Here is a 16,561-nt window from a genome sequence, read left to right on the forward strand (position 1 = left end):
TCTTAACCCTGACATTTCTTTTGTACCTACTCCCAAGCACCTTAAACCTATGTCCTCTTGTGGCAACCATTTCAGCCCTGGGGAAATGCCTCTACTATCCACACAATCTATGCCTCTCATCATCTTATAAACCTCTATCAGGTCACCTCTCAACCTTTGTCGCTCCAAGGAGAAAAGGCCAAGTTCACTCAACCTATTCTCATAAGGTATGCTCCCCAATGCAGGCAACATCTTTGTAAATCTCTGCACCCTTTCTATGGTTTCCACATCCTTCCTGCAGTGAGGCAACCAGAACTGAGCACAGTACTCCAAGTGGGGTCTGACCAGGGTCTTATCTAGCTGCAACATTACCTCTTGACTCCTAAATTCAATTCCATCATTGATGAAAGCCAATACACCATATGCCTTCTTAACTACACAGTCAACCTGCACAGCTGCTTTGAGCGTCCTATGGACTCGGACCCCAAGATCCCTCTGATCCTCCACACTGCCAAGAGACTTATCATTCTATATTCTGCCATCATATATGACCTACCAAAATGAGCTACTTCACACTTATCTGGGTTGAACTCCATCTGCCACTTCTCAACCCAGTTTTGCATCATATCAATGTCCCGTCGTAACCTCTGACAGCTCTCAACAACATCCACAATACCTCCATCCTTTGTGTCATCAACAAACTTACTAACCCATCCCTCCACTTCCTCATCCAGGTCACTTATATAAATCACGAAGAGTAAGGGTCCCAGAACAGATCTGAGGCAACAGATATTCCATGCAGAATATGACCTGTCTACAACCATTCTTGGCCTTCTGCAGGCAAGCCAGTTCTGGATCCACAAAGCAATGTCCCTTTAGATCCCATGCCTCCTTACTTTGTCAATAAGCTTTGCATGGGGTACCTTATCAAATGCTTTGTTGAAATCCATATATACACTACATCTACTGCCCTTCCTTTATCAATGTGTTTAGTCACATACTCAAAAAATTCAATCAGTCTCGTAAGGCATGATCTGCCCTTGACAAAGCCATGCTGACTATTCCTAATCATATTATACCTTTCCAAATGTTCATAAATCCTGTCTCTCAGGATCTTCTCCATCAACATACCAACCACTGAAGTAAGACTCACTGGTCTATAATGTTTTGGGCTATCTCTACTCCTTTCTTGAATAAAGGAACAACATCCACAACCTTCCAATCCTCTGGAACCTCTCCCGTCCTCATTGATGATGCAAAGATCATCGCCAGAGGCTCAACAATCTCCTCCCTCGCCTCCCACAGTAGCCTGGGGTACATCTCATCCGGTCTCAGCGACTTATCCAACTTGAAGTTTTCCAAAAGATCCAGAACATCCTTTTTCTTAATATATACATGCTCAAGCTTTTCAGTCTGCTGCAAGTCATCACTGCAATCACCAAGATCCTTTTCCATAGTGAATACTGAAGTAAAGTATTCATTAAGTACCTCTGCTATTTTCCCTGGTTCCATACACACTTTCCCACTGTCACACTTGATAGGTCCTATTCTTTCATGTCTTATCCTCTTGCTCTTCACATACTTGTAGAATGCCTGGGGTTTTCCTTAATCCTGCCCACCAAGGCCTTCTCATGGCCCCTTCTGGCTCTTCTAATTTCTTTCTTAAGCTCCTTCCTGTTAGCCTTATATTGATGCATTATATTGAGGAATACTCATCACATTGCTGGTTTTCCAAGGAAGAGGATGCAGTGTCTTTTTAGCTCAGAGTCCTGGGTGCAATTCAATTAAATTTTGCATTCAATTAAAATTTTCAGTTTTGGTTGTGGCTGTGGTGAATAAAATGAGCTCAGAATGGCTCTGAGCCCCTGTACCACCTTTTATCCAGAGTATTTCTTGTGCAGTTTTAGTATGGTTGGACTGGGAAAAGTTTCTGCTATATTCTCTGTGGGATTGTTGTCACTGATTAACTGAACTCCGAAAGCCTGTACTCATTCTCTATTGCATTTTATTTACCTGTGCAGAAGGATAACAGCACAGGGTTCTGTCACCCTTACTGTTCTAAAGCTTGAACAAAGAAATGAAATTTTTATACAAAAATTGAATTTATACAGAATTTTCATTAAAAATTAACTAGTTGGATAATGGTACTGACTAAATGAGAATCTTGTAGGTGTTCAAATTCCTTATTTGCATAATCAATCACGAATCACACTATGATAATACAGGTATTAATAACCTATTGAATCTCCATGTTAAAGGCCAGTAATTTAGTAAAGTAACTGACCCTACGTGTAACCCTAGAATCCTTTGTTTGCATTCTTATCTTGAATCCATATTCCAAATAGCTTTGGCCCTGTACTGTGCAAAGGGGCACTATGCTCTTGAAAAGTCTTTCTTAAAATACCTTTTTTTTGCTTGGGATGACTGCACATTATCTGTAAACTACCCTTATCTGAACATTACTTTAACCCCTGCCTTGTCATGACTTCCACAGGATTTACAAATGACTAGTTTTGGGGTTCATTAGAAATGGAAACATTACTGTACATCTCTCTGATCGTCCTTTACCAAGAAGAACATGGATCAGACTGAACAGCCTTTATTTAGGGATGGGTTCTCTCAGTCTGCTCTTATTATACCTCCAATGGTTCTACATTGGTCAAAGGAAGATTTTGCATGCCTAGTTCAAATTCTCTGCTGCATTTCAATGTTATCAAGTATTTCTCAATTTACTCTCAGGGATTTCTGATTTATAGCACAAAGAAGGGGAAATCAAACCAACCAACTTTAGTTCACCTTAAACAAAGAGGTTCTGCAGATGCTGGTATTCCAGAGTAACATTTACAAAATGCTGGATGAAGTCAGCAGGTCAGGCAACATCTGTGAAAAGGAATAAAGAATCAACATTTCAGGCTGAGAACCTTTATCAGGACAGTCCTGATGAAGGATCCTGGCCTTAAACATTAGCTCTTTATTCCTTTCTATTTTATGTGTGTCTTCTTTGAGTTATCTTGTAAACACTTGTGATAAACTAAAGTACTAAACTACAATATTGTAAACTGCAGGAAGATTGGTCACTCTAAAATATGACAAAAGTGATTTACAAAGATATAAAAACGTTCAAATAGGTAGCAGAAAAATAAGTAAGAATACAGGAAAATCAAAGGAGCCAGCTAGTCAGTCCATCAAACCTATCTCACCATTCATGGTTGCTCTGACCCAACTTCATCACCTCTTCTGTGTCACTTCCTTCAATTCTTGATTCCTCAATCTTTCAAAACTTTACCTACTGCCTCCTAAAATACTCTCAATGATCTTACCTCAATAATCAGTCCGTAAAGAGCTCTGAAAATTCATCACTATCTGGAAAAGTAACAATTAGATTTTTGTTAAATTACAGATTATAGGCATTTTTGACAATCAATATTTATTGATTATTCTTTATTGCCCTTGAGAAAAGTAATCTTGAATTCCTGCATTCTTTGTGATGAAGATGCATTTAAATGTAGTTAGGCTGGAAGTTATAAGATTTGGAGTCAACGATAATGTGAGTTTTGGATGATATAGCAGTATACTAAGAATATATTACAAATAAATAAATATATTCTTCCTTCAACTCAGGCAAAACTCAAAGATTTGATGTTGCCATTGATGTCCCAAATGACATGGTTCCGAATACAGAGCCACTGACACTTATCAGCGTTCAAGGTAAGTGTTTAATGCTGCTAGACTCAGTTCTCTAGAAGCTGGTGACAAATATATTTCTAGATTTTATCTGACTTATGCATGTTAGAGCATTCAGAGTTGCCTATCTTCTGTTTTCCATCTCTAACATAACACTAGAACAGGACTTGAACAGAGATTTTAAAAATGGAGTGAACATTTAGATTGCCCTTCACAGGATAAAATTATTGTCTGTCAAACTCAAATGCACACAGTGGCATTTTTCTCTTTATTCTGATTAGAACATGGTTCTGTAACTAGCTTAGTTTTTGTTTTTGTTTTTCCTTATCTTGATGACCTGTTTACTTCTCACTTTAAAATTGGAGTTTTAAGTACTACTTTGGTTAGGAAACATTTTTCACTCCCAGTCTTCTTCTCGCTAGAAATCTGTCATGTGGTCATCTTTTAGACAAGTATCCTTATGGGATGAAAAATATAAGAATAATGTATAACATTTCCTGGGGATACATCCCAAGTATGTAGCTCAGAAAAATATTCATACCAGGCACTTTGACAAGGTCCAGCATGGTGGGTTGGTCTGGAAGGTTGGATGACAGGGGATCCAGGATGAGCTAACCCATTGGATACAAAATTGGCTTGGTGGTAGTGGAGGACTGTTTTTCATTTTGGAGGTCCATGGTTATATTGGAAGCAAGGACCTGTGCTGTGTCAACTATTGTTTGTCATCTATCTCAATGATTAGGATCAGAATGGTTAGTTAGTTTGCAGACGACACCAAAATTAGCATTGAAGGATATTCAAGGTCACAATAGGATCTAATGGGAAAAACAACCAAAAAAAATTGCAGATGGAATTTAACTCAGATGTGTAAAGTGTTGGTGTTTGGTCAGTTAAACCAGACAGGATTTATGCATTGAACCTTGGTCATTAATCACTGGCTAATGCTGTAAAATAATGTTCTAACTGCTACACTACCATGCCTATAAGGATATCCATCAGCTTTCTATGCTTGAGGGTTTTAACAAAAAAACACATCAATCTAGTTTCTCAAAATAAGATCAAAAAACAAGCCACATTAATAACTTCACAAACCTGCTTTGTGTCCTTTCCAATCTGATGACATAATTTCCTGTAGCAGGATTACCATAACTGTATTCTATACTTCAAATATATCCTAATCAAGTTCTTGTACAGCTGTAATGCAGTGTCTGAAACCTAACCAATAAAGTCAAATGTGCCAGGCTCCTCCTTCATCACCTTGTCTATATCTGTCACCACTCTCGAGGAACTATGTATCTGCACTCCCAGGTCTCTTCTACAACACTTCCCAAGACCCTGCCAATTAAGTTCTGCCCTATTTTGAAGTACAGAGCTATTTTAAAACATGAGAGGCATAAATAAGGTGAATAGTCACAATCTAGTATAAGAGGGCTTTAGATTAACATAAAAGGGGAAGACTTAAAAAGAACATGGGGAAAAACTTTTTCAAACGAAGGATGATGGGCACATGAAACAAGCTGCCAGTGGAAGTGGTGGAGATAGGTAAAGTTACAGAATTTGAAGGTCATTTAGACAGGTACATGGAGAGGAAAGGTTGAGAGGAACACATCACTGTGCTAGATTCCAACACATAATCTTCCGCAACTTCCACCACCTTCAACAGGACCCTACCAGTAAGCACATCTTTCCCTCTCATATAACAATTACAGCATGGAAACAGGCCATCTCAGCCCTTCTAGTCCATGCCAAACGCTTACTCTCACCTAGTCCCACTGGCCTGCACTCAGCCCATAATCCTCCATTCCTTTCCTGTCCATATACTTATCCAATTTTATTTTAAATGACAATACCGAATCTGCCTCTACCACTTCTACTGGAAGCTCGTTCCACACAGCTACCACTCTCTGAGTAAAGAAATTCACCCTTGTGTTACCCTTAAACTTTTGCCCCCTAACTCTCATCTTATGTCCTCTTGTTTGAATCTCCCCTACTCTCAATGGAAAAAGCCTATCAACATCAACTCTATCTATCCCTCTCATAGTTTTAAATATCTCTATCAAGTCCCCCCTCAACTTTCTACACTCCAAAGAATAAAGACCTAATTTGTTCAACCTTTCTCTGTAATTTAGGTGCTGAAACCCAGGTAATATTTTAGTAAATCTTCTCTGTACTCTCTTTATTTTGTTGACATCTTTCCTATAATTTGGTGACCAGAACTGTACACAGTACTCCAAATTTGGCCTCACCAATGCCTTGTACAATTTTAACATTACACCCCAACTCCTTTACTCAATGCTCTGATTTATAAAGGCCAGAATACCAAAAGCTTTCTTCACCACCCTATCCACAAGAGATTCCACCTTCAGGGAACTATGCACCATTATTCCTAGATCACTCTGTTCTACTGCATATGTGTGTCCTATTTTGATTAGTCCTAGCAAAATGTAGCACCTCACACTTATCAGCATTAAACTCTATCTGCCATCTTTCAGCCTACTCTTCTAACTGGCCTAAATCTCTCTGCAAGCTTTGAAAACCTACTTCATTATGCACAGCGCCATCTATCTTAGTATCATCTGCATACTAACTAATCCAATTTACCACCCCATCATCCAGATCATTAATGTAAATGACAAACAACATTGGACCCAGTACAGATCCCTGAGGCACACCACTAGTCACTGGCCTCCAACCTGACAAACAGTTATCCACCACTACTCTCTGGCATCTCCCATCCAGCCACAGTTGAATCCATTTTACTACTTCAATATTAATACCTAACGATTGAACCTTCCTAACTAACCTTCCGTGCGGAAACTTGTCAAAGGCCTTACTGAAGTCCATATAGACAACACCCTCTGCATTACCCTCATCAACTTTCCTAGTAACCTCTTCAAAAAATTTATTAAGATTTGTCAAACAAGACCTTCCACACACAAATCCATGTTGACTGTTCCTAATCAGACCCTGTCTATCCAGATAATTATATATACCATCTCTAAGAATACTTACCATTAATTTACCCACCACTGACGTCAAACTTACAGGCCGATAATTGCTAGGCTTACTCTTAGAACCCTTTTTAAACAATGGAACCACACGAGCAATACGCTAATCCTCCAGCACCATCCCCATTTCTAATGACATTTGAAATATTTCTGTCAGAGCCCCTGCTATTTCTACACTAAGTTCCCTCAAGGTCCTAGTGAGTATCCTGTCAGAACCCGGAGATTTATCCACTTCATATTCTTTAAAAGCGCCAGTACTTCCTCTTCTTTAATCATCATAGTTTCCATAACTACTCTATTTGTTTCCCTTACCTTACACAATTCAATATCCTTCTCCTTAGTGAATACCGAAGAAAATAAATTGTTCAAATCTCCCCCAACTCTTTTGGCTCCACAGATAGTTGTCCACTCTGATTCTCTAAGAGACCAATTTTATCCCTCACTATCCTTTTGCTATTAATAGAACAGTAGAAACCAGTTGGATTTATTTGCACCTTACTTGTCAAAGCAACCTCATATCTTCTTTTAAACAACAACACACACAAAATGCTGGTGAAACACAGCAGGCCAGGCAGCATCTATAGGGAGAAGCACTGTCAACGTTTCGGGCTGAGACCCTTCGTCAAGACTAACCGTAAGAAAAGATAGTAAGAGATTTATCTTCTTTTAGCTTTTCTAATTTCTTTCTTAAGATTCTTCTTACATTCTTTATATTCCTGGAGCACCTAATTTACTCCATGCTGCCTATATTTATTGTAGATCTCTCTCTTTTTCCTAATCAAGTTTCCAATATCCCTTAAAAACCATGACGCTCTCAAACTTTTAACCTTTCCTTTCAACCTAACAGGAACATAAAGATTCTGTACTCTCAAAATTTCACCTTTAAATGACCTCCATTTCTCTATTACATCCTTCCCATAAAACAAATTGTCCTAATCCACTCCTTCTAAATCCTTTTGCATCTCCTCAAAGTTAGCCTTGCTCCAATCAAAAATCTCAACCCTGGGTCCAGACCTATCTTTCTCCATAATTATATTGAAATTTATGGGATTGTGATCACTGGACCCAAAGTGCTCCCCAGCACATACCTCCGTCACCTGACCTATCTCATTCCCTAACAGGAGATCCAAAACTGACCCTTCTTTAGTTGGTACCTCTAAGCACTGCTGCAAAAAACTATCCTGCAAACATTTTACAAACTCCAAACCATCCAGCCCTTTTACAAAATGGGCTTCCCAGTCTATGTGGGGACAATTAAAATCTCACGCAATCACAATCTTGTGCTTATTACAAATATCTGCTATCTCCTTACAAATTTGCTCCTCCAATTCTCGCTCCCCATTAGGTGGTCTATAATGCACCCCTATAAGTGTTTCTACACCTTTCCCATTCCTCAATTCCACCCAAATAGCCTCCCTAGACAAGCCCTCTATTCTATCCTGCGAAAGTACCATTGTAATATTTTCTCTGACAAGCAACGCAACACCTCCCCCTCTTGCCCCTCCGATTCTATCACACCTGAAGCAATGAAATCTAGGAATAATTAGTTGCCAATCACATCCCTCCTGCAACCATGTTTCACTAATAGCTACAACATCGTATTTCCAGGTATCAATCTATGCTCTAAACTCATCCACCTTTCCTAGCATTAAAATAAATGCATTTAAGAAATTCTCCACCTCTTACTCTCTGTTTATCCGTAACGGTGCGAACAAATTTACAAACATATAATCTTCTTTTTCTTCCTTCTCCTCTACATCTTCGGTCTGAGTGCTTTCCTTCTCTATCACCTGCCTATCCTCCCTCACATACTGTCTACAAGCTTTCTCTATTTGTGAACTAACCTCCTCTCTCTTAGTCTCTTCAATTTGATTACCACTCCCCAACCATTCTAGTTTAAAGTCTCCCCAGTAGCCTTAGCAAATCTCCCCGCCGGGATATTTGTCCCCCTAGGATTCAAGTGCAACCCATCCTTTTTGTACAGGTCACCCCTGCCCCAGAAGAGGTCCCAATGATCCAGAAACTTAAATCTCTGCCCTTTGCTCTAGTCCCTCAGCCACGCATTTATCCTCCACCTCATTCCATTCCTACTCTCACTGTCGTGTGGCACAGGCAGTAATCCCGAGAATACTACCTTTGTGGTGCTTCTTCTCAACTCCCTTCCCAACTCCCTATATTCTCCTTTCAGAACCTCTTCCCTTTTCCTACCTATGTCATTGGTACCTACATGTACCACGACCTCTGGATCCTCACCCTCCCACTTCAGGATATCTTGGACGCAGTCAGAAACATCCCAGACCCTGGCACCAGGGAGGCAAACTACCATCAGGGTCTCCTGACTGCATCCACAGAATTGCCTGTCTGACCCCCTAACTATCGAGTCCCCTGTTACAACTGCCTTCCTCTTCCTTTCCCTACCCTTCTGAGCTACAGGGCTGGACTCTGTGCCAGAGGCACGGCCACTGTTGCTTCCCCCAGGTAGGCCATTCCCTCCCCAACAGTACTCAAACAGGAGTACTTATTGTCAAGGGGTACAGCCACTGGGGTACTCCCTAGTACTTGACTCTTCCCCTTCCCTCTCCTAACCGTGACCGACTTGTCTGCCTCCCGTGGCCTTGGTGTGACCACCTGCCTGTAACTCCTCTCTATCAACTCCTCACTCTTCCCGACCAGACGAAGGCCATCGAGCTGCAGCTCCAGTTCCCTAACACAGTCCCTTAGGAGCTGCAGCTCAGTGCTCCTGGCGCAGATATAGAGGCTAGGAAACTCCAGGAACTCCCATATCCGACACCAAGAACAACAAGCTGCCTTCACACTCATAATTCCCCCTTTCCTTAAATAACAGGAAAAATTGAAAGCTAAACCTACCTTGCCTCGCCCGTTTCCGCCTAAGCCAATTGAGCCAAAGCCCTTAAGCCTTCTGATCCTGGCTCACTCTGCTGTCCACAAACGACGCTGCCCGCTCTATAAGGCTGTGTTCCTTTTAAATCTTCCACATTTCACTGCCCGGCGTCACACGCCTGCGCAGTCCCACTTCTCTTAACCCCAATGAGAAGAAAGAATCAAAATGGCTCCCGCAGCACTCCCGTTCCAATTCTCAGACTTCCTTCTCCAAATTAAACCTGAATCAGGATTTCTCTCTACCACTCTCTGCTTTCCACAGGGATCATTCCCTCCGCGACTCCCTGATCCACACGTCCCTCCCCACAGATCTCCCACCTGACACTTATCCCTGCAAGCATAAGTGCTACCTACACCTGTCCCTACACTTCCTCTCTTACTGCCATTCAAGGCCCAAATCAGTCCTTCCAGGTGAGGCAACACTTCACTTGTAAGTCTGTTGGGGTCACCTATTGCATCAAGTGCTCCCCATGTGCCCTCCTCTACATCGGAGAGATCCAACGCAGATTGGGGGACCACTTCATCGAGCACCTCCACTCCATCCGCCACAACAGATAGGATCTCCTGGTTGCTTCCTACTTCAACTCTGCTTTACATTCCCATTAGGATATGACCTCCTCTACTGCCATGATGAGGCCAAACTCAGGTTGGAGGAGCAACACCTCATATACCATCTGGTTAGTCTCCAGCCATTTGGCATGAACATCAAATTCTCCAACTTCTGGTAATTCCCTCCCCCTCCCTTCCCCCATCCCAGTTTCACTCTGCCTCCTCCTCCAGCTGTGTATCACCTCACTCATGATTCCATTTTCTTCTACTACCCATAGTGTTTTCCCCTTACATTCCTTCTTCACGTTTCCTGCCTATCCCCTCCCTGCTCCCCCTCCCACACCCCTTGATCTTTCCTCTTACTGGTTTTTCACCTGGCATCTATCAGCCTTCTCCTTCCCATCCTCCCCCCACCTTCTTTATAGGGCCACTGCCCCCTCCCTCTTCATTCCTGACGAAGGGTCTCCGCCCGAAACATTGACTGCTCATTTTCACGGATGCTGCCCGACCTGCTGAGATCCTCCAGCATGTTGTACATGTTCTTTTGACCCCAGCATCTGCAGTGTTCTTTGTGTTTAAGATTTAGAGGGATGTAGACCAAACACAGACAAATGAGACCAGCTCATGTAGACAGCTTAGTGGGCTTGGATGAGTTAGGTCAAAGGGTCTGTGTCCATGTGGTCTAACTCTGATTCCTGGAACAAATGTTTTGCTTCATGCTTTGTGTAGTGCTCTCGTGCTGTGTGTTGAAACTCTAACTAAACACCAAGTTAAACCAGAGCCAATGAAGACTGAGTCGCAGTAAGATTAACCGTTTACTGTTCACTCTTCCACATTAATGTATGGTGAAATCTGTTGATAAAATTATACAAAATATATACAGTATCTGCTTCCTTCTTGGCACCACATTTGCATCATAAATATTTGTAAACATAAAACTATAACAAACTGTATTACATTAAAGTCTCATTAAAGTACAACATACAGGCAGAATCTGCTTAAGCCATCAACAACTTTAGGTAGACTCCAACACAACTTTTCCAGCAATGCTTTCAAAGGCACAAGAAAATAAACCTCATCAACCGATATTTCTTTTAACAGAATCAGCATTAATATTTTTACTTCAACATATCAACTGTCATATGAACTTACGGCGTTGCTTCTATGATGTTTCTTTGTGGAGAAAATGGAGCTTTTCACGTTGGTCCTGCACGAGCATGCCCCCACCTTCCTGTTTCTCCAAACTGGAACTTACCCACAAGATGCAACAAAACCGGGGGTGACGTCATCACATGCCACGATACATCACAGACAATGAACTTTATCTTCATTAAACTGTAACGTAGTTATCAACCTTTAACTTTAACTAGAAATAGTTGCAAACAAATTATTTAAAGTGGAAATGTAATAAGTTAAACAAATGCCTTAAGGGCAACACACTCCTCGCCTGACCTTTGTAAGGTCACTATGAACATGGTATAGAACTTTAGTCTCTAGATCAGTCTTTAGGTAGAAGTAGAATGACCTCTGCAACTGGTCTGAGGTAAGTTTTCACATCACCTTGGTCAGAAGTTTTTAACTCGTCCTCCCTGACACGTCCATCCCTACCAGGGAATGTGGCAGTGATTCTGGCCATTGGCCAGCAGTTGCAGGCAATCTGCTTGTCCCTGAGCAAGACTAGATCACCAACTTGAAGGTTCCTGTGAGGTTCTGTCCACTTCTGTCTGTGTTGCAACAAAGGGTGGCTCTGATGCATCCAGAACTGACTTGCAAGGCCTGAACCTGTCTCCATTGCTTTGTGTACAAGTCTTCATCTGAGAAGTCTCCAGCTGGAGGGGGAAACCTGCCTTCTGTGTAAGGAGCATTGATGGCGAGAATATGAAGGGGCTTTCCGGGTCCGAAGACACAGGTAGAAGTGGATGTATATTTATAATGGCTGTGACCTCTGCCATTAGTGTGCACAGTACTTCATGGGTCAGACGTGTGTTTTGCTGCAAAAACATTGAATCAAGGATTCTTCTGGTGATGCAAATCATCCACTCCCAAGAGCCTCCCAGGTGAGAGGTGTGTGGTGGGTTGAATTCCCAGTTGCATCCCTGCTCACTGAGGTACCTTTGCACCGTTTTGTCCATCCCAAGCTCCTTGGACGCTCCAACAAAGTTTGTACCACAATCGGATCTTAACCGTTTTGCAGGGCCTCTTAGTGCAAAGAAGCGCCTGAGAGCGTTAATGTAGCTGAATTTATCTAAAGATTCAATTACCTCAATGTGCACAGCTCTCGAACTCATGCAGCTGAACATGATGGCCCGCCGTCTGTTCTCTGCTTGTCCTCCTCTGGTGCATCTAGTGGTGATAGACTAGGGACCAAATACATCAAGCCCCATATACATAAAAGGAAGGCAGGCCTTGAGGCATTCTGGTGTGAATTCTGCCATATGTTAATCCTCCAGCTTCCCTTGCAGTTTGCAGCAGGTTACATATATGTGGAGTACAGAATTGATTAGTGTTTTGCTTCCAAGGTCCACAGTCCTGCTGCCCTGATTGCTCCCTGTGTCAGATGATGGCCTTGTTGCCTTACCTGTTCATGATGATGGCGTGTGAGCAGTAAGGACATGTGGCTGTCTTTGGGCAGAATTACTGGGCTCTTTTCTGCAGTTGAAAGGTGAGAATATGTTAATCGGCCTCCGATGCAAATGAGATCATTCTCCAGGATTGGGCTGAGTTTCCTCAAAGGGCTGCTCTTTGATATTGGTTTATTAGGTTGGAGTGCTGAAAGCTCCTTTGCAAAGGCTGTTCTTTGAGTTGCTTTAAGGATGACATCCTTTGCCTGGACCAATTCGTCCAGAGTGCGAGGTAAGCCACATTTGTGCCATCCTTTACATTCACTATTTTGGGTGAGTGTTTGTGCGATCTGGCGATGTGGATGAGGAACACAAATCCTCTTACTAAGGAGTTCAAGGTGGAGAACCGCTGAAAGTGGTCAGTGGTACGTATTGATTCTTCCAGGTAGGTAACACAGGTTTGTATTTGTGGCCCGATTTCCGAGTTTCTTTTGGGTTCGATCAGCTCAAATGTCTCGCTCGTTTGTGTTTTTTCTGCTGGTGGCTGATGCAGGAAGGAGGGTCCGATCAACCAGGAAGTCTGCACCAAACGGGATGCAGGTAAGGATCTCGATGCGTGGTCTGCAGGATTTTCCTCTGTGCGTACATAATGCCATTGTTCGGACTTTGAGGACAGGCAGATGCTTTGAACTCTATAGTGAACGTATATGTAGAAACATTTTGATTCATTATAGATACAACCTAGCACTACTTTGCTGTCTATATAGAACTTGGTAGCATCCAGCTCTAGGTCTAGCTCATCCTGGATAAGATCTGCCATTTCCACAGCTAGGACAGCTGCGCATAGTTCAAGCCCTGGGATTGTAGGTTCAGATTGAGGTGCTAGCTTTGCCTTACCAGTTACAAATCCTACTTCAACTTGACCATCTTTCCGAACTACTTTCAAGTAAGCCACAGCACCAATGGCCTTGGTTTACGCATCTGAGAACACACACAATTCTCTGTGCGCGGCCTCAGTGAGTGAGATTGCAGTGTACCTACATGGGACGTGAAGCTGTTTTAGGTCTTGAAGTGTATCTCTCCAAGCTTCCCATCTGCTTTAGCTTGTCTTCTGGTAGAGGAGTGTCCCAGTCGGAGAGCTAAGGTAAGTTCTCTGAGGGGGGCTCTTCCCTGGATCATAGCCGGTGCCAGTAGAACCAGGGGATCGAAAACCCTGTTAACAGTGGAGAGAGCTCCATGGCAGATGAATGTCTTGATTATGGTCGGCACAGAGAACATGAATGTGTCAGTTGTGATCTCCCAAAGGAGGCCCAAACTCCTTTGTGTGGGTATGGTTTCTCCATCTAGATCTAGGTCCTTGATTGCTGGAGCACAGTCATCAGGTAGGAAGGCCTCCATTACTGCCTGACAGTTTGATGTGAACTTGTGCAAGCAGAGGTTTGACTCAGTCAGTAAGGCCTGTGTTTGTTGGAGCAGATCGATTGCTTCAGCTTCTTTCTGTACCGATATCAAGCCATCATTGATGTAGACGAGTCTTTCCACAATCTTAACGGTGTCATCGCCATGCTCCTGTGTGCCTTCTCTGATGGCTCTTCACAGCCCATAGATGGCCATGGCAGGAGATGGACTATTGCAGAAAACATGGACCTTCATCCAGTACTCAATGACTTCCTTGTTGGTGTCATTGTCCTTGTGCCATAACAAATGGAGGAAGTTGCGATGATCTTCCTGTACTAAGAAGCAATGGAACATCTGCTGCATGTTGGCTAGGATTGCAACCTTCTCTTTCCGGAAGCACAGCAGGACCCCGAAGAGGGTATTGTTAAGGTCGGGGCCTGTGAGGAGCATGTCATTGAGGGAGATGCTAGCGCACTGGTACTGGAGTCAAAGGCCACCCTGACCTGATTGGGCTTTTGTGGCTGGTAAACCCCAAACGTTGTGAGGTCCCAGCACTCCTCACCTTCTCTCAGTGGCGGTGTTACCTCAGCATGTCCATTAACGAAGATCTTCTCCATGAATGCTACGTATTGTTGCTGCATCTCGGGTTTCCTTTTCAGGGTTCGTTGCAAAGATGTGAACTGGTTGACTGCCTACTCTTTGTTGTTTGGCAAGTGCTGGTGTGGTTCTCTGAATGGTAATGGGGTGACCCAGCTGTTTGCTTCATCTCTAAAAACTTTTGTGTCCATTATTTTTAAGAAGATGGCATCTTCCACTGATGGAGCAAGTTTATTATTGTGCTCAGTTTGAGCAAAGACTGACTGTCCCAGTGTTTTCCCAGTTACTTGTTAAAGCTTTGTTGTGCTTCTTTGATACACATAAAGCTTGTGCAGGGCTAAAAAATTGAATGGCAGCCACTCTCTAGCATGTTAGTCTTGAGCGTGTTAACTGTCGGTTTGTGTACGTTGCCAAGGCACACCTCCCCTATCACCACCCACCCCAGATCCAGGCATCAGGCGAAGGGGGCGTTTTGCTGACTGACTTTGTGCACCCTAAGAACATCTCTTCTGAGTAGCAGGAGTGTTTCTGTTTCTGGATCCAGTTCTGGGATGTGCTTGACAATGTGGTGGAGACGCGGCTGGTGTAGCACTGTGCATGGCGTTGGAATCTCAGATCGGTTATTCAAGATCTTGTTGCACTCCAAGAGTGGAGGGAGACAGATGACAACTTTATCATCCAGCGACTCAAGCTGGAAACCTTCTGCATTCCTGCCAGATGTTTCTGCGATGCCAGAGCGAGTTCTGAGGTAGTATGGAAATGGATTATTCTCTACACTGAACAACTTGAAGAACTCTGGTCTGACTCATGAGCGGTTGCTCTGGTCGTCCAGAATTACATAAGCTTTGATGACCTTGTCTTTGGCTCCCTTAGGGTATATCTTAGTGAGGCAGATCTTTGAGCATGAATGGCTTGACTGACCTGAATCGCAAACTTCTGTGCAGCTCGAGCTGACAATAGTCGTATCGAGGTGATCCTCTCCCTCCCCGCCATCCTCTTGTGAGGGTGAAGGAGACTTGGCAGTTTGCAGTGACAGGCCGGGATGCATGGCCACATTGTGCATTCCAAGCACTTTACAGGGAACGTACACTCTAGAGCGAGGTGGGAGGTAGAGGAACAGCACTTAAAACATATTCTTTTTTCCTTGAGAAGGGCCTTTCTTTCAGCAAAGGGTTTATTTCTAAACATTCCGCATTTTTTGAGGGGTGGGGTTTGTTGTGCAATGGACAATTCTTGCTAGGGTCATTGTTGGCTGTGGAGACTTCGGTTTTATGCACTGAGACGGGTTTATTGATGTTAAAATTGTTAAAAGTAGATCTGACTGGCTTGGTGTGAGTTATGGTGCTACCTTGATTCTTGAAGCTAGGGTTGTTTCGCTTCTTCGCCTCTTTACACAGAAACCTACTAAAACACTTAAAGGGAGAGAATCGACCATCGTTCTCTTCCTTGTACTCTGAGCCAACAGGCACCCACCTTTCCTGCAGCCCAAATGGAAGTTTGCCCACAAGTGGTCCAATTCCACGTGAAGTGTCTAGATATGACAGGCCAGTTAAATAGCTGTCTTCTTTAACATCTTCAATCTCCATGAGTAAATCTCTGAGTTCTCTTAGTTTAGTGTGGTCCTTGGCTGACACCCTAGGAAAATTGTCCAGCCGTTGAAATAGCATCCTTTCAATAATTTCAGGGTTCGCATAGCACTCCCAAGGTCTCTCCCATGCTTTGTGTAAGGCTAGCTTGGGGTCGTTGACGTACACTGAACATATGCGTTTCACCTTGGCAGCTTCTGCTTTAGCTCTTGCGAGGACAGCCACACTTGCTGACGTCCTACTGCTCTTGGTGCTGGATGCCAATGACTTGATGCTTGATCGCGAAGACATCGTACCA

General features: G+C 43.0%; 1 protein-coding gene across 1 annotated transcript in view; it reads left to right on the plus strand.

Moving 5' to 3' along the window:
- Positions 1–16,561, plus strand: part of LOC132406560 (complement C3-like) — a 277,413-nt gene that overhangs the window by 197,034 nt on the left and 63,818 nt on the right. Inside the window, exon 23 of the mRNA XM_059992384.1 lies at positions 3,601–3,687. Coding sequence (XP_059848367.1) covers positions 3,601–3,687 — 87 coding nt within the window. The remainder of the gene's footprint in view (positions 1–3,600; positions 3,688–16,561) is intronic.

Source organism: Hypanus sabinus, chromosome 16 (genome assembly GCF_030144855.1).
Source record: "Hypanus sabinus isolate sHypSab1 chromosome 16, sHypSab1.hap1, whole genome shotgun sequence".
Lineage (NCBI taxonomy): Eukaryota > Metazoa > Chordata > Chondrichthyes > Myliobatiformes > Dasyatidae > Hypanus > Hypanus sabinus.